This window comes from Eschrichtius robustus, chromosome 2 (assembly GCF_028021215.1).
Source record: "Eschrichtius robustus isolate mEscRob2 chromosome 2, mEscRob2.pri, whole genome shotgun sequence".
Classification (NCBI taxonomy): Eukaryota; Metazoa; Chordata; class Mammalia; order Artiodactyla; family Eschrichtiidae; genus Eschrichtius; species Eschrichtius robustus.
The window spans coordinates 179,430,694-179,452,632 of NC_090825.1; the positions used below are offsets into that span (position 1 = coordinate 179,430,694).

The following is a 21,939-nucleotide window of genomic DNA, read 5'->3' on the forward strand; positions in this document are numbered from 1 at the left end:
GCCCGCCCGCCCACGCCCCGCCCCCGGCCCCGCCCCGGCGCCCCCGCCCGCCCAGGGGCTGCAGCCAATGAGCGCGCGGCCCCGCATCCGGGGATCCCGGCGCGGCCACCGCCTCCCGCGCACACACGGCCATGGCGGAGGTGAGTGAGCGGGCCGGGGGAGCCGGCCCCCGCCCAGGCTTGCGGCCCCGCCGCCCGGCCCGGCCGCGTGGGAGCCCCGGGCGCCGAGACCCCTCCCCGGGGCTCGGGGCCGGGCCGCGGCGCTGCTCCCGTCGGGGCCCGAGGGGCGCTGGGCTCCGTCGGCAGCCGCCCCCGGCCCCCCCTCCCGGCTGCCACATCGCGGGCGGCAGTGCGCATGTGTGGCGTGGGGGGGCGGGGGCGCGGGGTGGGGAGGGGGCTGCGGGGGCGGGGGCGGGGTGCGCGCCCGAGGTTTCCCGCTCCCCCGCCCGCCGCCCCCGGCGCCCGCCCCGCGTCGGCCAACTTCGCGGAGCACGCTCTCTCTCCGGACCCCGACTCACCAGACCCTCGCCCGCTGGACCCCCGCCCGCTGGCCACCCCCTCCCCCCACGCCAGCGGGGCTCGCCCTGCAGAGTCGCACTCCCTCCGGACCCCAGCCCGCTGACCCCCCCCACCCCCACCCCCGCGGCACTGACCCCAAGGAGTCGCGCTCCCGCCGGACTCCGGGCGGGACTGGAGCTCTGACCTGGGGCCCTCACGGCGCGGATCCGGCCCGCGGGGGGCGTAGGGCTGCCTTTATCGGCGGCTTGAAGTTACTTCTCCGAGCTTCCTCTCTCTGTCCGGAAAGCGGGCCCAAGGCCCCTTACCCCAAATCCTTGGGGCCAGATGGATGTTGGGAGTTCAGTGTTTCGGATTTGAGGGTTTGGGGTGTGATGTTTGAGCAGACTCACCTGGGATCGTCGGGATCAAGACACTGAATAGCTGCGTGGCGGGTCAAACCAGGGATGAAAAACTTTCACTTTGAGGGCTTTTTTGAATGTCCGATAAAACAGTGCGAACCTGCTCTCACTTTATAGGGCCCTAGTGAGGATGAAATGAATAATGCACCTATTAGGGACTCAGCAAACGTGACTCTTAGCGCAGACGTTCAGTTTGGGGATGCCAAGAAGGTCCCTGGACTCAGCAAGTGATCCTCATCCAATGGGTGGGGCCGCCCAGGCCCAGAGAGGAGCAGGCACCCACGCGGTGAGGTGCAGCCGGGTCCTGGGATGCTCGGCCTGGTTATGGGGCCACACTGGGTGTTTGTATCTTGGCACAGTGTGGGTGGATGTTGTGGAGGGCGGGACTGGCCATACTCTCCCACCAGTGACCTTCTCAGGGGCAGCGACAGGCCCTGCATTTGCGCCAAAAAGGGTGTGGGCATCTCAGTCCAAGGCCAGACCTCCCCAGCTAGTTCCTGCCTTACGCTGGGTGGCTGGACCCAAAGGGCCCTTCCAGAGTAGTTCTCCTACCTTTCCTACCTTAGAAGATGTTTGGGGAAACAGGCCTCCTGGGTGGTGGCTGGACTTGTGGGACGGAGGCAGAAGCCGGGTCTCCCGACGGCCCAGCAGGGGCACGGCGCTTTGTGTGTGCGTCTGCCCCAGGGGCCAGCTGTTTTGGCCCGGTGTTACAGGTGGATGGGGCAGACTCCCAGCCAGCCCGCCCCGAGCGCTGCGGGGTTTGGCTGTTGACTCTGCCGTGCCCAGTGTCACGGCAGCCGGGTGTCCAGGGTGCTTCTGTTGTCCTGTGTCCAGTTTGGGGTGGTGCCTGTTGAGTGAATTGGGGTTGGTTTCCTAAAAGAAAGTCCGTATGCCTGGCTCCATGGGAGGCGCTTAGGGCCTGGCAGTGAAGGACAGCAGGTGTGCAAATTACAGTCGTGGTGGGCATGGCCAGCCTCTGCCCAGGAGACCCGTTGCATTTCTGGAGCCTCTTCTGTGTGACCTTGGGTCGGTCACTGTCTCTGAGATGGGGAGGTCTCATGAGATCTTGGCTCCGCGCTTGCACAGAGAAGCTGAAACTTGTGCAATCACTGTCTTGAACTGATAAAAATGGCGATTCGTAACCGAGCAGTAAGTGCTTGATCAGGATTAGCTGCCTGATTTTTGTTGTCGCCAAAGTAGCCATCAGCACCGTGAGAGAAGGCGGGGTGCTTCACATTTTCCTTGAGGATCCCAGCTTACTCTTTGAAAAACCTGAGTCCACCATCTCTGTCTTGTGCTTAAAAGACACGGCCTTTTGTTGTCCTTAGGGGAAAGTGCACCTCCTCCCTGTGACCCTTGGCCCGGTGGCGTGATCTCTGAGGATCTCCCCCTGCACCCTTCTCCACCCCCTGGGCTCTTTCTGTTTCCCTGTGCTGTCTGCAGCCTTGGGGGGACTCTCTGTGTGGTGCCGTCCCGCTGCCCTGGAGGCCTCTGCCTGGAGACGGCCCCACAGGCCCTCCCTAGTTGTGCAGGCCCCCTACCCCATTTTCTCCCCTCAGTACTGTGCACATCTGCTTGTTTGTTAGCTGTATCCCCGACGAGATGGGTGACTCGTCAAGACTGGACAGGCAGAACCTGTTTGTCGATTGACTGCTGTGCACCCAGTGCCTCTTGCCTCCCGGCCCAGAGCGGGTGCTCTGCAGGCGGTCAGACAGGGATGAAGTGCTGGGTGGCCCAGCGGGACCAGGCACCTTTGCTGGGTGTGGGCGGGGGGTGGGGGGGTCTGGGTAACACTGCTGCCTGATGAGTCACCTCGACACTCAGTTCCTCAGAGCAGCCCTCGGTTTTTAATTACCTGTCACGGTTCTGAGGGCTGACTGGTCCCTCATGTGGTTGCGGTTGGTTGGCGGCTGGGCTGAGCCAGCCCCAGTGGAGGGAAGCTTCCTCGCCCACGTGTGGCTGTGATGCCGCCTGCTGGCGTGGCCTCTCCTTGTGGCTTGTGCTTCCTCACAGCATGGGCGGCTGCTGGGAACTGCACTGCATTTCACAGCTTAGTCTTGGGGGTCACGTGGAAGCCCTCCCACCAGAGTGCCAGGCCCAGCCCTCGCACAGGGTGGGGAGGCACGTCGGTGTCCCGTGCCTGGAGGAACGCCTGTGGGTGGCGTGCCTGGGTGCAGCCACCTTGGAGGATGGCCTCCCACACGTCGCTGTGGGTTAGGCTCGGAGGGCTGAGCAGGAACCAGACGCTGCTCTGCTTCTTCCAGCAGTGCCTCCGTCTGAGCACTGGGCCCAGCCTTCCCGCCCTGGGCTTGCTTCTCCACCCCACTCGCCTTTGGGACCAAGTCCGTAGAATGCTGTCTTCCTTCCTTCTTTCCTCCCCCACCCTTTTTTTTTTTCCTTCTTTTTCTTTTTAACCCAGAACGTGCTTAGTCAGCTCCTCATCCGTTTCCTTCTCCCACCTTGGCAAAACAGGGGCCTTAGGCTTGGGCGGGACCATCCAGGGTGCTGTGAACGGCAGATGAGTGACTTGACCTCTCTGAGCTTCAAGTCCCTTATTTCTCTTATGAAGAAAATGATTACACAACCTCTTGAGGACCCAGTGAGGAAATCAGTGTGGAAATTCCTACTAAACTTCTTTTTCTAAAATTTGAAAATTTAGTTTATTAACTATTCTATTTTTTTTTTTTTTTTGTAAACAGCCTTACTGAGGTATAATTCATTTACCATACAATTCACTCATTTTAATGTGTGCGATTCAGTGGTTCTTAGTATTTTCATAGAGTTGTGCAGCCATCACCAGTCAATTTTGGAACATTTTCACCAGCCCAAAAGAAACCGTGCACTCATTAGTCATTTCTCCCCCATCCGTCTCCCCAGCCCCTGACAACCAGGAACTGACACTCTGTCTGTGGATTTGGCTGTTCTGGACGTTTCCCGTCAATGGAATCACACCCTGTGTCTTTCTTTTCTCACTGAGCATCATGTTCTCAAGGTTGTCCACGTTGTAGCGAGTGTCGGTGCTTCTCCCCTTTTCCTGGCTGAGTAATATTCCATCTGATGGCCATTTGGGTTCTTTCCTCCTTTGGCTGTTGTGAATCGTGCTGCTGAGAACACTCGTGAACAGGTCTCAGCGTGGATGAATGTTTTTGTCTGTCTTGGGTGTTTCAGGGAGGAGAGGCTTAACTTTTCCCTCTGCCCCCCTGGGTCCCTGGCTGGGGCCCCATGGCTCAGGCTGACAAGGGCAGCTTTGCAAGAGAGAAACAAGCAGCTTGTTAACCAGGTGGTGTGCATCATGCGGAAGAACCCGGCGAGGAGTCCCCAAAGGGGTGGTCAGGGCTCGGGAGCGTGTGAACAGCAGGGCGGTCAGTGCAGAGGGAAGGCCTTGACCTCTGGGGGCCGTGCCTTGCGGGCGGAGGGGAGCGGGGCTGGTCAGTAGACTGTGTGTGCTCTGCCTCGGGGCCGGGACTGCTTTCTCACCTGCCTTCACTGATGGTCACCCTGTGCCAGGGTGGCGTGTTGGGGGGCATCCGGTGACACCCAGGTGTGTTCCCTGTGCTGTCCCATTGCACGTCACCCACGCCCCCCCCCCCCCAAGTGCCCGCAGTCCCCCCACACTTGATATCATGTGTCCTCCTGGTCACAGAAGTGGTGTCTGACATGGGCTGATTTGCTGTCCCTAATGCTGAGCTTCGCTTCCACCTGCCGATTGGCCGTTTGTGTATCTCTTTGAAGAAATGTCTATTCAGAGACTTTGCCTGTTAGTCTCTTTAGAAAGGGACTGTATGATTTGCAGATATCTTTTACTGGTCTGTGAGTTGTCTTTGCACTTTTATGATGGTGTCCTTTGAGGCACAAAAATTTTTAATTTTGATGAAGTCCAGTTTATCTATTTTTTGTTTTGTTGATTATGCTTTTTGTGTCTTATCTAAGAAACCATTGCCTGGTTAGAAAGATTTATCGCTATGATTTCTTCTAAGAGTTTTATAGTGTTAGCTCTTATATTTGAGGTCTTTGATCCAGTTTGAGTGAGTTTTTGTGTGTGGTGTGGGATAGGAGTTGAATGTTATTATTTTGCGTTTGGATATCCAATTGTCCTAGCACTGTTTGTTGAAAAGACTGTTCCTTCTGCATTGAATTTTTCTGTCACCCCTTTAAAAATTCGCTTGACTGTAAATATATGGGTTTGTTTTTGAATTCTCAGTTCTATTAATTTGATTTAAATATCTAGCTTTATGTCACCAGCACACTGTTTTGATTACTGTAGCTTTGGAGTACTTTTGAGATTGGGAAGTGTTCTTCCTTTTCAAGATTGTTCTAGCTGTTTGGGGTCCCCTGAGTTTTCATACGATTTTTGGAGTCTGTCCGTTTCTACGTAGAAGCCTGGTGGGATTCTGATAGGCATTTTGTTGAATCTGTAGATGAATTGGGGAGTATTGACATCTTAGCAATAGTCTTTTGAGCTATGAATATAGTATGTCTTTCCATTTATGTAGATCTTTAGTTTCTTTCAATGTGTTTTGTACTTTTCAGAGTATTAGTTTTGAATTTCTTCTGCTATATTTATTCCTAAGTATTTTATTCTTTTTGGTGCTATTGGAAATGGAATTGTTTTCCTTATTTTCTTTTTGGATTGTTCATTGCTAGTATATAGGAGTAAAGTTGATTTTTGTAGGTTATCTTGTGTCTTGCAGCCTTGCTGAACTCATTTATTAGTTCTGGTTTCTTTAGTGGATTCTTTTGTATCCTCTGTGTCCCAGGTCATGACTTGCCTTTCCAATTTGGATTCCTTTTATTTTACTTTCCTGCCCCGACTGGTGCCTCCTCCAGGACTACGTTGTGAAGAGACGGTGCCCTGGTTTTGGGGGAGGCGCTAGCCATTCGCCTCAGGGTTGGCAGTAGCTGGGGTTTGGATGGACGCCCTTTTCAGGAAGTTTCCTTGCAGCCTTCATGTATCGAGTGTTTTCATCATGAAAGGGTGTTGGACTCTGTTAAGTGCTGTCTCTGCATCTGCTGAGATGATTTTGGTGTGGATTTTGTGTTTAGTCTGTCGCTGTGCTGGTTGTGTTGGGTGTCACACCTGTGCTGCGTCCCTGCACTGAGCCTCTCCTCATTGGTGTGCAGTGTTCTCTGTATGTCGTTGAACTCAGTTTGCTTGGGTTTTGTTGAGTTTTGTGTTTCTGTTTGTAAGAGATATTGGTCTAGTTTTCTTGTTCTTAATAAATTTTTGAACATCGTGATAATGGTAGGTTTTTTTAAAGACAATTAAAAAAAAGTTTATTTACTTATTTATTTGGCTGCCCTGGGTCTTTGTTGCGGCATGCGGGATCTTTAGTTGTGGCATGTGAACTCTTAGTTGCGGTGTGTGGGATCTAGTTCCCTGACCAGGGATTGAACCCAGGACCCCTGCGTTGGGAGCATGGAGTCTCAGCTACTGGACCACCAGGGAAGTCCCAGTGGTAGCTGTTATGATGCTTTCATTTGCACTTTTAAAAAATTTGAGGTATAACTTATGTGCTTTAAAATATACCCATCTAAAGTGTTTAATTTCAGTGATTTTTAGTATGTTCACAAAGTTTTGAGACCTTCACTTTTATCTGGAACATTCCATCGTCCCAGAAAAACACCTGACCACATCAGCAGTCACCCTACCCCCTCCCCAGCCCCTGACAACCAGGAACCCACTGTCTGTCTGTGGATTTGCCTGTTCTGGATGTTTCCTATCAGTGGAATCACACACTGTGTGTCCTTCTGTGTCTGGCTTCTCTCACTGAGCATCGTGTTCTCAGGGTCCATCCACGTGGTAGCGAGTGTCAGTGCTTCTCTCGTTTTCAGAGAGAAGTAATATTTTATCATAAGGATGGACACATCTTGTTTATTCATTCACCTGTTGATGGGCATTTGGGTGTTTACACCTTTTGGCTGCGGTAAGTCATGCTTCTGTGAACACGTGTGTACACCTTTTATGGACATATGTTTTTGGTTCTTTTTGGTGTGTACCTAGGAGTAGAATTAATTGCTGGGTCATTTGGTAACTGTTTACTTTTGGAGGAATTGCCAGATTTCTCCATAGCGGCTCTTTGCCTTTTTAAGACAAAGTTTCGGAGGCTGGTCCCTTGTGCAGTGGCTGTGGTGTCAGCACCTGGCTGTGGGGTGTGGCACCAGGGCTGTGTGTGGGCCTGGGTCACCTGGGCCCCGTGTCCTGGGCTGTGGTCAGCACTCCTGGTGGCCGGCCGTCCCAGGCTCCTTACGGGGCCCGTGGGTGCCGTTCCCGCCGCTGGCCCTAGGCCCTCCCTGCCTGTCTCCGCAGGGACGCTTGGACTCCAGCGCGGCTGCACACCTGGCCCGCCTTGCCCCACCCCCAGCCCTCGGAGGCCTCCTGTTACCTGGTGCCCCATGCCCCCGGGGCTGGCTCTGACCCTCGCCTGCCCTGTCTGGCCGCCGGCCCTAACCCTGCTGTCTCCTCCGCAGGCCTCCTCGCTAGAGAGGCGGAGCCCTGGCCTGGCCTCTTGCCTCTCTCACAGCCTGTGCCCCGGGGAGCCCGGCTTGCAGACCACAGCAGGTACCTTCCTCCCCGGGGCCCGGGCCTTGGCAGGTGCGAGAGACGGCACACCGGCCCCTGGAGCCCCGGGATGGGGCGTGCGGGCGGGGTGGCCAGGGCTGTCTCCCGTTCTCCAGACCGAGTGCCTCCGTTCTCCAGACCTTCCTGGCCGGCCCGGGCCCAGGCTGGGGGCGGGGGCTGCAGGAGGGGGCGGTGCTGGGCAGGCACTCTCTCTCCCTGGGGCCCTGCGCTTCCCCAGAGCTGGCCGCCTGCCCCTCCTGTCCGCTCCCTGTGGCTCTGCCCCCTCCTGCTGCACTCGGGACCCACGTGCAGGTCCAGCCTGGGCCCTCACTGCTCCCTGGCTGGGGTTGAGTGAGACCTAGCTATTTCCTTTTTTGTTTGTTTCTTCTAAAAATCAACTCATTGAAGACCAGTCATGGAGAGAGAGCAGTGAACATATCCTGGTTCTTTTGGGAAAACCCGAGATCTGGTCACGTCCCCCAGCTGCTGGGCCGAGGCCAGAGGAGGGCTGAGCATCGGTTGGGCTGCTGCGTGCCAACCCCGGCCCGCGTGGACACACGCGCGTGCATACACCCCTGTGGTGGCAGCCGGGCCCCCGAGGCTTCCTCCGCCCTGTGGTCCTCTGCAGAAGCTCGATGGTTGGGACGGTGGCAAGGAGCTCACACGGGCCGCTGTCTCCCCACAGTGGTGTCCATGGGGTCCGCGGACCATCAGTTCCACCTGGCGGAGATCCTGTCTCGGAGCTACGGCGTCCGGGAGGAGCATGAGGGGGCCGCGCGGGGCCCGGAGAAGCCGGAGGAGGAGCTAGAGAAGGACTTCGTCTCCCAGGTACCCGGTGGGCGGGGCGTCCAGGGGGCCTTGCAGCTGCTCCGTCAGCTTAGTCTCCCAGCTCCTCGGACTCCATGGTGACCTGTGCCGCCGGCCCTCTGTCTGCACAGGCCGGACCATGCTGGGCACTGAGGTCAAGGGATGGACCAGGCCAGTCCCGCCTTCATGGGGCGCCGGGCTCCAGACGACCGGGTGGCTGGACATTGAACTCACTGTTCTCAAACTTTTTGGCCCCAGAACCCCCTTTTGTGCTCTTAAAAATTATTGAGGGTCTCAAGGAGCTTTGTTTATATTGGTGATATGACAAACCCATTGTTAGTAGAAAGAACACATTTTCAGGAAAATGAAAAATAACCATCTTCCAGACAAAACAATTAGGGAGAAGAGTGGACTGGTTTGACATTTTTGTAAATCTCTGTGAACGCTGTCTTTTAAGGCAGACGTTAGTCTGTTGTGATTAGTTCTTTTGCTTAGAGTGTAAATCTAGCCTTATATAGATCTGTTCTTGGAGAAGGGAGGAGTATTTAACAATATTTTCAGACACTTGTGGATATTCTTTGATGCTGCTGCAAAATGCAGCAAGTGGTAGTTTTGTGAAGTGAATTCTGTAACCAGATCCAGTAAAGTTTCTGTCCTTGGTGTTAAGATCCGTTGGTCTTGACCTTGGAGTGATCTTGACCCGTGCGCGATCTCGTCACCTTCTGCGTGGATGAGATGTTTGGTGAATATTGGTTCCGTGACGTATGAGTCTTCCACAGGTCCGCAGAGTTCGCCGTATGAAACCTAGAAGGCACACGTCTGGTAATACCACAGACTGTGCGGCTTAAACAACAGAGATTTATTTTCGAGCAGTTTTGGAGGCCAGAAGTCCCAGACCAGGGCCTGGCAGGGCTGTGTCTGGTGGGGGCCTGCTTCCCGGCTGCAGACACTGCTTCTCGCCATGTCCTCTCGGGGAGAGCTAGCTCTCTGGTGTCTCTTCTTATGAGGACACTGATCCTGTCGCATCAGGGCTCCATCCCTGTGGCCTCATTTAACTCCATTTACTTCCATAAAGGCCCCATCTCCAAACACAGTCACGTCGGGGCTTCATCATGTCAATTTGGGGCGGGGGGACACACAAACACTCAGTCCATTCAATGTCAACACTGATCTCACCAGATGTCTTTTAAGTCCTGGGACTTGAGTGTTGTTTTAAGGAGTAATCATAGGGCATTTATTTAGCTTGCTGCTGTGTATCACTTGGTGCCCATTTGGTCTTATAACCAAAACATGTCTTCTGTTCAAAAAAGAAAAATCAACTTTAAGGAGTTCAGCTTGAATTCAGAACTTCTCAAAAGTAACCAAAAAAAACACAAAAAACAAAAAACCAGCTGTTCGTTAGCTAAATTACCTCAGCTAAGCTTTCTTCAGGGGAGTTCTCTGGAGGTCCAGTGGTTAGGACTCTGCGCTTTCACTGATGTGACCCCAGTTCAATCCCTGATCAGGGAACTGAGATCCCCCAAGGCATACGGCACGGCCAAAAAAAAAAAAAAAAAAAAAATTTCTTCAGATATAATTTTTGTAAACTGATTAAGTAAAAGAAAGAACTTAATATCCAAAGTGAAATCAGAAACACCTGCCTTTTCTATTCCCTTACCAGCAGGCATTGTGGTTTATGAAGTTCATGCTGTCAGATCCAAGTTTTCCAAAATTGGAATTTTGTGCTTGAAAGCTTTTACGCTGAGTTTTACTCCGTCAAGAAGCGCAGTCAGTGGTCTCCCTCATCTGCCCACTGCCTGGCGGGAGCCGGGAGGCGGGAGTTGTCGGCCAGCCCTGAGCTCCAGGGTGCTGTCTCCATTACTTCCCCTTTCCTCCCACAGAAGATCAAAAGGACACCCGCTCAGGGTGCGCTTTCATAAAATCCGTAGTGTCACACAGGAATTGCAGGGTATTCTTCAGTGAGACGGGCATCTCTTGAAGCCCTTAGCGAGCACGCGTTGACGCTCGCGCACTTTGGTGCCCCTGCCCTGACCTCAAAGGCTGCCCCAGCCGCCCCCGTGCTGCTCCCTCAGGTCGCTTCCCGGGGAGCCACTGTGTCAGCTCCCACCCCACCCACAGGTGCACAGTTAGAAACTGGGAGAGGCACGGTGAGTGATCCCCACCGGGGGTGCTGTGAGAATAAAAGAGAGCCTGGTCAGGGAAACCCGAGAGGAAGGGCTGGGGGTCGGCGGGGAGGTCTTCCGCGGCGATCCGAAGCCCCCCAGGCAGGACTTGACAGCGAGAGAACGAGAGGGCGTGTCCAGGAGTCTGGAAGCCGACTGTGACCCTCAGGGGTCAGGACGCGGCATGGCCAGCGGCACTGGCCTCGAGCAGGCGAGGTTTGCAGAAACAGGATTGGAAAGCAGTACCAGAGTGGAAGGTAGTGGTAGTTCTTGTCTCTTCCTTCCTGGTAATTAAGGGTCTTATTTCTGTCTCATGTCATATCGCGGTGGCTCCAAGTGTCAGCAGTGTTAGGCCGTGGGGCCCTCGAGCGTCCTCTTGTTCATTGTTGGTGCGGCGAGGGTCAGCCGCCTCTCTGTTACATTGATGAGGCGTCCATCTCTTTGCTTAGCATACTGAGGGTTTTAAAAAATCAGGAGTGATGTTGGGTTGACCAGATGCCTTTTTTACGTTTATTAAAGGGCCATGTTTTTCCCCTTCTGGTTTATTGATGTCCCGTGTGGTGACAGTTGATTTCCAGACACTGGGTGTCCTTGCGGTGCTTGAGTGGAGCTTGCACTGGCCTGGGCAGGGAGCTGGAGGTGGACGGGAGCCCGCCCGGCTCCGCCCTTCGCGGCCAGGGGCGTTGGGCAGACAGCGGCTGCCTCTGGGCTCAGGCATCTCATCAGTGCCCTCCTGGGGCTGTGAGGGGCCCCTAGACGAGGGGCTGGGCCTGCGGTTTGGCTGGGGTGAGTCCCTGTGACTAGTCGTGGGGCTGACGGGCTCAGGGGGTGGGGGAGCAGAGCCCCAGAGCAGCCCTGCCGACAGAGCCCTGCCCCCCCAGAGCAGCGACATGCCCCTTGACGAGCTGCTGGCCCTCTATGGCTACGAGGCCTCGGACCCCATCTCGGAGCGCCAGAGCGAGGGCAGTGACGCCGCAGCCAACCTCCCAGACATGACCCTGGACAAGGTGAGGGGGCGGTTTTGGGGGTGGGCAGGAAGGCCCTGGACAGGCAGAAGCGCGGCTTATAGCCTGGCAGTGCGGGTGTAGCTAGTGCTGCTGGCTGTGGCCACACACCCAGGGTCAGGGTGGCCGCAGGGACGGCTCTGGGAGGGAGAGACGCTCCGGGTCCCGAGCAGGTCGTGGCCTGGCCAGGAGGGAGGGGCTCTGACTGCCCTCAGCCTCGGGTGGAGGCCGGGTCCCTCCCCGACTCGGTGGCCCTGGCTGGCCCGCCCTCGTGCCAGTGCTTCGTCCGCGGAGCAGGGAGAGCAGCCCCGTGGGAGCCCTGCGTGCCTAGAGGGAGGCTCGTCCGCGTTGGCACCGTTACTGCTGTTCGGGTCAGGGTTAGTTGAGATTGTTAAAGCAGACTGCAAAAACGTTCTCTACTTTCTTGTTAAAAGGAACAAATAGCGAAGGATTTGCTTTCAGGGGAAGAAGAGGAAGAAACACAGTCCTCAGCCGATGACCTCACCCCATCTGTGACCTCCCATGAGGCCTCTGACCTTTTCCCTAATCAGAGTGGACGTAGGTGTCCCACCCGCTCCTACCCCTGGGCTGGCGGGGCAAGGAGGGGCCCTGGGCCGCTGGGGGCACAGACATCGGGACCCCTGGGGGTGCCCTGCTCTTGTTTGAGCCCCTGTAGGGACCCGTCTCCCCTGCCCTGCCCTGCCAGTGGGCTGAGGCTGGTGACCTTGGTTGATGTGAGGAGGGAACCCGTTGGTTCCTGTGGCTGAAAGTCTGTTAGATCCAGCGTCCTTGGACCACGCACCCCTCGCTCCTTGTGCGTCTCTGTGGCCTGGGCAGCAGCAGCGTGAGGTGCTGGGGGTCTGGGCCCCTGGTTTACAACTGCAGCAGAGGGCGGCCTCCTGAGTCCCCGCTTCTGTGCCTATCACACCCCATCACCTGGCCAGGGCCTGGACCCAGCCGCTTCTCAGGAGGGGCACACGTGGGGGTCAGGTGGATGGAGAGTGGGGTGGAGGCCCCGGGGTCTGCTGGCTGGGGGGCCGCGCGGGGCCGAGGAGGTGCCTCACCTGCTCCTCTTTTCCCAAAGCCCGCTTCCTGCCTGATGCAGACAAGGAGCCTGGCTCCTCCAGCTCGTCAGACACCGAGGAGGACCCGCTTCCCGCCAACAAGTGTAAGAAGGTGCGCGGCCCTGACCCTGCGGTGGCGCCCTCAGCGCGGCCTCTGCTGGGCTGGGACTCGACTGTGAGTGAGTGCCGTAGCCCCGAGGCCCCCCCGCCCCCGCCCCAGGAACGGCTGCACTGGACACAGTCACACGCACAGCTGGCCTCTGCCTCCCCCCTCACACCTCGGGCCAGGCGGCCTGGCTCTGGGCGGCAGCCTGCAGCCCCCATCAGCACCGCGCGCCTGGGCCTCCGTCTGCCCTGACTCTCCTGGGCCTTTGCCTTTGCAGGAGATCATGGTTGGGCCTCAGTTCCAAGCCGACCTCAGCAAGCTGCACTCGAACCGCCAGGGTGAGAAGAGTAAGTGGGCCTGGGAGGTGGGGGGACAGGGAGCAGGAGAAACGCCAACCCCACTCCTCCAGGAGAGACTTGCGGGTCCAGCCAGAGCCAGTTCCCAGGTCCTCGGAGCGAGCCTGAGGGTCCTGGCCCAGGTCCGGTGGCCACCTCCCCGGGGCAGCTGAGCCTGCAGGACACTCTGGGAAGGGGCCATCCCTCCCTGCTGGCTGGTCCTGGGCCCTGTGGGCCACCCTGCCCCCCCTCCCCATCCCCACCCCCACCCCCAGGGCCGCTGCGCTTGTTCTCCTGGGTGTGTGGGCTCTTCCCACGTCACCCACGCGTCAGTCCCTCACCTCGTCCAGGGCTCGTCCCACATGCCCTCAGAGACGTGTGTCTTTCTGCGTTCCGCCTGGCCCCGTTCTTCAGGGCGCTCACCACCCTGGACTTGTTGTCTGTTTGTCTCTCGATCCCACTGGCATGAGTGTGCGTCGCGTACGCTACGGTGTTGGGTTCCCTCGTGTGCACGCGCCACGTTGGCTCATCCTCCTGCTGGTCAGTGTTCACAGTGGTTTGCCGTGTGGTTGTCCTCGTGGACACACACACTTGTTCCTGGGTACCGAGCGGGGCCCCCGCCAGCAGTGTGGGAGTTCCAGTTGCTCTATGTCCTCATCAGCGCTTGGTGTGGCCTGCCTTGTTGACGGGTGTGGAGTTGTGCCTTGTTGTGGCTTTAATTTGCAATTACTGGCTGCTTGGTATCTCTTGCGAGGTGCCTGCTGAGGCCTTTCCCCTTTTAAATTGGGTTGCCTTTCTCCTGTGACTTGGGGCGGGGGGGGGGGGGGGGGTCCTTTCTGCTTGGATGCACATCCTTGGTTGGCTGTGTGCACTGCAGATGTTTTCTCCCAGTCTGTGGTGTCTGGTTTCAGTGAAATCCAGCTTATCTTTATTTTAACCACAATGTGTTTGTATGCTGTCTAGGGAGTCTCTGCAGGTCTTGAAGATATGCTCTTTTATTTCCCCTTTTATGTTGGCATCTATGATCTAATTTAATTTTAATGTATGGTTGGAGGTATGGGTCAGGGTTGACCGCCCCCCCTCCCCCCCCTCCCCACTCCAGCCCTGCATATGGAAAAGTCCATTCTTTCCCCCACTGAATTGCAGTGTTGCCTTTATCAGAAATCGTGTCCGTAATGTATATCTGCCTTTTGGGGCTTCTCTTCTGTTGTTCTCTTGTCTAACCCTGGGTCCTTACCACTCTCTTAATTATTGCAGCTTTGAAGTTAGTCTGAGATGGTGTAAACCCTCCAACTTTGTAACTTTTATTTGTATGTCCATATAAGTTTTCAAATTAGCTTGTCATTTGTCTCAAAAATGCCTGCTAGGATTTTGATTATGGTTGCATTGGCTCTTTATTAATTTGGGGAGATTGATACATTAACGATATTGACACTTCCAGTTCACGAACATAGCTTACTTCTCTGCCTAGGTCTTCTTTATTTTCAGCAGTTTTAGAGTTTTCAGTGTAGCAGTCTTGTGAAATGCAGAAATGCAGTTTATTATTTTAAGTAATCTTGTACACAGTGACTTGGCTAAATTCACTTACTAATTTTATTACCTTGTAGATTCTTTTGCACTTTTAGACATATACAATCATATCATTTGTGTATGGTAACTTTACTTCTTTCTTTGTGATCTTTTTATGTTTTATTTCTTTTTCTTGCATTACTGCACTGACTCCTTTTTTTCTTAAATTAAATTTATTTATTTATTTATTTATTTTTGGCTGTGTTGGGTCTTCATTGCTGTGTGCGGGCTCTCTCTAGTCGCGGTGAGCGGGGGCTACTCTTCGTTGCGGTGCACAGGCTTCTCATTGTGGTGGCTTCTCTTGTTGTGGAGCATGGGCTCTAGGTGCGCGGGCTTCAGTAGTTGTGGCATGCGGGCTCAGTAGTTGTGGCCCATGGGCTCTAGAGCGCAGGCTCAGTAGTTGTGGTGCACGGCCTTAGTTGCTCCGCGGCATGTGGGATCTTCCCGGACCAGGGCTCGAACCAGTGTCCCCTGCATTGGCAGGTGGGTTCTTAACCACTGCTTGGCCATTATCTCTTCAAAATTGGTCCTATGCTTTGTCCTCTTCCTCCGTGACTCAGTTATACATGTCTTAGGTTGCTTGACCATCTTACACACGTCCCACACTATGTTCTCTTTAAGCTTCAGTTTGATTTTTTTGAATGAAATTCTTCCCGATTTCACTAATCATGTCTTCTGCGGCTGTTGAAGCTGCACAGTGGGTTCATAATTCACGCACTGCATTTTCCAGCCCTAGAATGTCCGTGTGATTCTTTTGAATTGATTTCAGTTCTCTGCTGAAATTCTCCAGCTTTCCATTCATTTTGTCCTTTTCCCTAAGTCATTAATCATAGTTATACTGAAGTCCTGTCTGCTAGCTCTGATGTCCAGCTGTTTATGGAGTTACGTGTTGTCACGTGGTTTTCCTCTCACCTTCACGCCATAGGTAGACACACGGCGATGGTGGCAGGTGTCGCTTTTTCTCTAGAGAGGGGCTGGGACTCGGGGTTGACTTTGCAGATGGAGAGAGGTGGCCGCAGGTCTACAGGGGCGCCAGCCCCAGAGTCGCTGGTTCCCCCGCAAGAGCGAGCCCAGCATGGAGCTGGTTCCACTCTTCAGCCACTGCACTGGGTGTTTGGCTTGTGTGTGTTGTTTAGTTTTTGGCCCCTGTGGTTCTTCCCTGGGCAATCGAGAGATGCTGACACTGGGGTCTCCCCGGGCCTGGCCCTGAACTCTCCCTTCTGCCTCTTCCCCGCCACGTCCTTCCCCCCGCTGGAGGCTGTCCCCCCGCCCCCCGCCCCCCAAAGCAGACTGCAGCCAGAGTCCCTTTCCTATCCCTCCTTAATGCATCTGCCCCCCTCCCCTGCCAGGGCAGGACCTCTACTGCCCTCTCCTCCCCTCCCTCCTCTCCCGGGAGGTCTGCTCTCACGTGGCTCGTGTGATGCTGAGGCGGCGGTTATGGGGACTGAGGCAGCCGTGGGCGCTCTTGCCCGAGTGAGGCCGCTGGCACCCAGGTCTCCCCACTGTGCTTGATCGAGTCTGGGCTCTTCTCGCTGCTCCCCTGGGCCTCTGCCTTTCGCCTCCCTGAGCTCGTCCTGCAGCCCCTCCTCACGGGCCACGCTCAGAAGTCCCCCTTCCAGCCTGGGCTAGTTGCTGTCCCCTCTGGGACGCTGGCCTTGATAACTGGCTGCTCAGGGCCCACTGACCTCCCACCCCTTCCTGCCTTCCCGCCACCTCGAGCACCCAGGTGCCCGGAGCTGGCCCTGTGAGACGCGGAGGTGGAGGCCCAGGCCCCCGATGGGCCCTTGTCCTCCAGAGGGGCCGAGTTGGCCTGCTGGTGATGCTTTCGGGGAGGCGGTCAGAGGAGGTGCAGACTGCGTGCCGGCACGTGAACTTGCCCCCTCCTGCACAGTCTATGAGAATGAAGACCAGCTGCTCTGGGACCCCAACATCCTTCCTGAGAGGGAGGTGGAGGAGTTCCTGTACCGGGCGGCGAAGCGGCGGTGGCTCGAGGTGGCTGAGTCTCAGCTCCCGGTGGGAGAGGCAGTGAAAGACAGCGAGCAGGTGGGCGGCCCTGGGGGTGGAGCAGCCGTGGGGCGGGGGCCAGCGTGGCTGTGTGATTGTGACGACCTCAAGGGGAACCACTTGTCCTGGGCAATGGTGGCTCCCCTCCCCCAGGCACTGTATGAGCTGGTGAAATGCAACTTCAATGCCGAGGAGGCCCTGCGGAGGCTGCGGTTCAACGTGAAGGTGATCCGAGGTGAGCGCAGTCCCGGCCCCGGCCCCTCCCCCCCCCCCCCCCCCCCCCCCCCCCCGCCGTGGACCACGCTGACCAAGCCCCCCCCACCGCTCCAACCTTCGCAGACGGGCTGTGCGCCTGGAGCGAGGAGGAGCGCCGCAACTTCGAGCACGGCTTCCGTGTGCACGGCAAGAACTTCCACCTGATCCAGGCCAACAAGGTGAGGCCCTGCCCGCCCGCCGCGTCCCCGGCCCGCTGGGGGCTGCTCTGGGGCTGGAGGGCTTGGGAGCCGGCACGGTGGTTGTCCACCCGCAGCGGGGGGTCAGAACGAACCCCCAGGCTCGTGGTGGGCTCCCCGGCTCATCTTCCTCTAGTTCCCCCATCCCCCGGAAAGGTTCCGATCTGGGGAAGGGTCTCGTGCCCACTGCCAGTCCCCCAGCGCTGACCCCCGCCTGGATCCCCCCCATCACCCCCTTGTCGTGGGCACTGAGGGTCTCCATGTTCACGCCATCCAGGGACACGCTCTCTCCCACCATTGCACCAAACAGGCATGACCGAAGTGGCTGCTAATGCCAGGTCCCCATGCCCTTCTCCACATCTATGTCCCCCCCCCCCTCCTCCCCCCACCATCCTCCCCAGGCCAGTGTCCCTAACACCAGGCCTGGGTCACTGGTCTCCCCACACCCTGCTTGGGTGCTCCCTGCCTGTGGCTCCCTTGTAACGACTCCCACGCTGACCTCTGTCACTGCCCTGGCCCTCTCCCCCCAGAGAGGTCTGCCTGGCCAGGCGCCTGTGGCTCGTCTGGGAACCTGACTGTCCCTCTGCACTGTCGCAGTGGCTCCCACTCCTGCCCCTCGCCCCTGTCTTGTCTTGCTCCCCTGGGGCCAGCAGCCCTGGCCATTCCCACTCCCCACAGGGATGCGGCAGGTGGAGAAGCAGGGCCTGGGCGGTACCGGGCTCATGCTTGGGGTCTGGGCATCTTCCCTGGGAGGTTGGAGTGGGTGAGGGGCCCTCGCGGGGCTGCTGTAGGACAGGGATGGTGCCCCCCTGACTGAGCCCAGCGCGCCCAGGCAGCACTTGGTCCTCTGGGACCGGTGCCCACGGCTCCCGCTGCGCCTGTCCCATAGCGGAGGCCGCTTCTGCCCCAGAACCCCCTGGGCTGCTGCCTTTGTGTCCTGACCTGCTGTCTGCCGCATGCCCCCCACCCAGCTTAGGGCTCGTGGCCTCTCTCCCACTGGAGTCTCAGGTCTGCCGTGAAGCTGGCCCCGGGGAGGCTTGTTGCACGAGGGGGTTTCGGTGAGAAGATCAGGCAGTCCTTGGGTGCCCCTGCGCCTGCTTGTCTCAGCCCTCCCCGGGCACAGGCGTTGGGTCCCGCGGTGGTGGGGTTGTCAGCTGCGGGCGCAGCCCTGGCCTTGCTGCAGGTGATCCTCCGAGATGGGAAGATGCCCCGATTGCTCACCCTGGACACGAGCCCGCGGGGCCACCCTGGCCTTCCAGGGTGCAGGCCTTGGCTTTTCGTGCTACGTTGTAAACATGCCCTCAAGTTGGCTCACGCACCCGGCGTGCCCTTGTGCAGATGGCTCTCCCTGGAGCACCAGTGACGCCCACGCTCAGCGAGAAGTGGGCTTGCTCCGCATGCTCTCTGGGCCGGGGTTGTCCGACCCCCTCCGCCGGGCCCGTGAAGAACAGAGCACACGTGGGTGCGGCCGTCCTCGGGGCGTCTGGGGCGAGGGAGGCGGACGGTGGGCCTGGAGCCAAGGCCGGGCACGGAGCGGGAGCCACGAGATGGGGTGCTGAGCTAAGGGCACGGGGCGGTGGGGAGCAGGCTGGGAAGGGGCTGGGGGCCAAGCTGACCGGCACCGCCCGCAGGTGCGCACACGGTCTGTGGGCGAGTGCGTGGAGTATTACTACCTGTGGAAGAAGTCTGAGCGCTACGACTACTTCTCCCAGCAGACGCGGCTGGGCCGCCGGAAGTACGGCCCGTCGGGAACCACGTACGTGCCGGGTGCCCGCGGGGCAGTGGGGGAGGCACCCTGGCCCGAGGCAGCCCCTGCCCTCACCTTTCCTCTCCCTGCAGGGACGCGGACCAGGACCTGGACGGCGGTGACCCCGATGGCCCTGGCCGCCCCCGCTCCTCGCCGCCCCTGCCTCTGCCCGCCACTGCCGACGGCCCGGGCCCTGAGCGGGATGCCCTGGCCCGGATGCGCACCGGTGAGTGGGGGGTGGCCCCTTTTCTCGGGGGGCACTTCTCCCTGGCAGCCCGACTTGGGCTGGTGGACACGGAGGAGCGAGTGGCATCTGGGGGCCAATGTCCCTTCACCCCCACGTGGTCTCACAGGGTGTCACACACGAGTCATCCTTGGGACTTGGCTCTCCACATGGGGGTAACTTGTGCGGCCTGGGCCCCCAGTGGGGCTCCTCTGCAGTCCCAGGTGGCAGCCCAGGGGGTGTTGCGCCCCCTTTGGCGTCCGGGCCCAGGGCCGTGCAGGAGCAGGACAGAGCCCAGGTGGCCACTGCAGTTTCTGAAGGGGACCTCGGGGGACAAGGATGCTGCTTTGTGGGGCTGCTGGACGCTGGGGCTTTCCTTGTCCTGGTTCCAGGGTCCAGTTGGGTCTGTGGTTTGCCCGGAGGGTTGTCCGCGTGCCTGGCCCCACGGCCGTGTGCAGAAGCTCCCCGAGTCCATGTCCCCCTCACTTTGTGAACGTGCTGTGTCCTGTCCTGCCCTAAAAGATGGGGGTCACGACCTTCCCAGGCAGGGCCCTTAGCCTCAGTGCGCTCTTCTGGTGTGACAGGGCATTTCTGCATCCCTGTGTGTCTTACGTGTTTGTGTGAGAGCGTTTTGTGAGGAGGGGTCCTTGGCTTTGCTGGACCCGGCAGGTTGGAGCCCCGCACCTGGCACAGCCTGAGGTGACCGTGGCTTTTGGGCGAGCGGGCCGTACCAGGTTGCCCTTGACCCGGTGGAGCTGGGCATGGGTGTTGTCGGGGCCTGGCCACAGCCGTGTTCTCCCCCCACAGAGCCCCTGAGTGTGGGCAGCAGCACGTCTGGGAGTCTCGGCGAGCCCGGGGAGGCCCCCGACGGTCCCCCGTCCTCGGAGCCAGGGCCCTGTTCGTTCCAGCCACTGGATGTAGATGTGCCCTCGGCCGTGCCCTTGCCTCGGCGGCCCCCAGCCCTGGCTGAGCCGGCCTTCTACTCCCCCACCACGGCTGCTCCAGAGCCCGGTGCCAGCCCAAGGCTGGCTGTGGACTTGGCCCTGCCCGGGGCCCTCCCCGAGGAGCTGCCCCTCATCTCCAGCCACGTGGATATGGACGGAGAGCCCGAGGAGGCCGTGGCCCCCGCACAGGTGGCTTTGTCGGTTGCCGAGTTTGGACTCATCGGCATCGGGGATGTGAACCCCTTCCTGGCCGCCCACCCCGCGTGCCCGGCCCCTGGGCTGCACTCGGAGCCCCTGTCACAGTGAGTGCGGCCCCTCCCCGCCCCACCCCCAGCTGCTGTACCCCAGCCTCAGGCCAAGCTGAGGCCAGCGGGAGGGGTTGCCCCCAGGGCCCAAGGATGGCAGTGGCCCCACGGAGCAGGCTAGTGGTTTCTTTAGCTTTATTCTCTGTTTTTTATTTGGCTCGTTTATCTTCCTGGCTAGGTAATACATTCATGTGGCTCAAAATCCAAGAAGATACAAACGGGGCCAGTGCCAGGTTCCTCCCGGCCCTGCCGAGCTGCCAGCCCTCCCAGCCCTGCCCAGGCGGCCGCCGAGGACAGTGCTGCCTCGGTAGGGGGAGGCCAGGCGGCTGTGCGGGCTGTGGGGGCGGCGTCTGCCGGCGAGGCGGGGGCGGGGCCACGGTCCAGCCCGCGTCCCGCCCACGCCCCGCCCGCGCCCGCACCGGGCCTCTTGCTCTGGGGTTGCACTGACCTCCTGTCTCTCCCTCTCTCACCCTGCAGCTGTAACGTGATGACCTGTTGATCCCTGGCCACAGGCGGGCGTGTGTGGCCCAGATTGGACTTGGGGCCGCCGTGAGGCCTGCCTGTCAGTCTTCCTGACCCTCCCCTCCTCGCGGGCCTCCGGTAGCTCCTCTGCTCAGAGCACGTCAAAGACCGGGCTGAGCGGTGGCCCCTCCCCACGCCACACACGCACCAGCACCGCTGCCTGGCTCCAGCCTCTGCGCCCACCACAGGACCGGTCGGGCGGCTGGGCGCTGAGGGCTGGCCCATCCAGCCAGCAGAGGCGAGGAAGGCGTCCCGGCCCCGCCAGGGACGTGGGGAGGTGGGGCCGGACGCCGCCCCTACCAGCAGCCTCCGCCGGCATCCTCGGCGCTCTGCTCGCCCGGCTCCCTGCGCCTGGCCGGACTGCGGGCTGCCCCCGCCCAGGGCTCAGGGGGCAGCTGCTACTCGGTGCCAAACCCTGTGGGGCACAGAGCCATATACCTCGATGTCGGCCCGCCCCGCCCTGACGTCCACCCGCTCTCTCCACTTCAGGAAAAGCCGCACTTTATGCCCCCACCCCGGGGCCCCCGTCAGCTTCGGGCGTGGGTCTGAGGACGCAGAACTCACAGCCCCTTGGTGCCGAGGCCTTTCGCCTGCCGCACTGAGGGCCCCGGCTCCAGCCCGTTTCCCTGACCCCCTAGGTCGTGTTTCTGTTGAGGCTTTCCAGCAAGACGGCTTGGGGTCCTGGGCCTTCTCCTCTCCAGCCTCCTCGTTTTATTTATATTTCTGTTTACAAATCGGAGTGGGGTCCTCCAGGGGCAGGGCAGCGCTCCCGGCCCCGGTGTCACCAAGGGGGGCTTTGGCTCGAGCCCGTCCACAGGGCCCGACTCGACCTTCCCTCGGACCACCAAGGACCGCACTGTGAAGTGACAACTGCCTTGACCCCCTTGCTGTTTTATTTATTAAACTTGATTTGAAGCCCCGTGGGTGCCTCGTGGTGGGTCAGGCGGGTGGGACGCAAGGCGGTGCTGGTCCCTCGGTGGACCCCGTGCTGGGCCCCATCCAGGGACCTGGGGGCACTGGGGTTGTGGGGGAGCGTGCTCTGTGTCTCAGTGATGGTGCGAGGGAGGTGGCCGGGCAAGTGGAGGTGACTTTCAAGCTGGACCCTGATGGCGACAGGCCTGCCTGTGAGCGCACGTGAGGGCGAGGCTGGGGCCTCACACGTGCGGGGCAGGGGCCCGAAGGCCGGTGGGGCGGAGGCGGCAGCCCCTTTGGAGACTGTG

The 21,939-nt window shown here is 58.9% G+C and overlaps 1 protein-coding gene across 4 annotated transcripts; it reads left to right on the top strand.

Moving 5' to 3' along the window:
- The first annotated feature begins 102 nt into the window (after window positions 1-102).
- On the top strand, window positions 103-21,639 carry MIER2 (MIER family member 2). Of its 4 annotated transcripts, none has more exons than XM_068537471.1 (14): window positions 103-140; window positions 7,385-7,475; window positions 8,161-8,303; window positions 11,326-11,451; window positions 11,883-12,006; window positions 12,533-12,624; window positions 12,896-12,965; window positions 16,414-16,565; window positions 16,680-16,761; window positions 16,866-16,960; window positions 18,610-18,734; window positions 18,818-18,951; window positions 19,756-20,194; window positions 20,675-21,639. In XM_068537471.1, the coding sequence occupies exons 1-14, from the start codon at window positions 132-134 to the stop codon at window positions 20,694-20,696; spliced, it is 1,704 nt and encodes a 567-aa protein (XP_068393572.1). In that variant the 5' UTR covers window positions 103-131; the 3' UTR covers window positions 20,697-21,639. The 4 variants fall into 4 exon arrangements, with proteins under 4 accessions (XP_068393572.1, XP_068393573.1, XP_068393571.1 ...); XM_068537472.1 differs by having other exon boundaries at window positions 12,896-12,956; XM_068537470.1 differs by having other exon boundaries at window positions 16,414-16,761.
- Window positions 21,640-21,939: the final 300 nt, after the last annotated feature.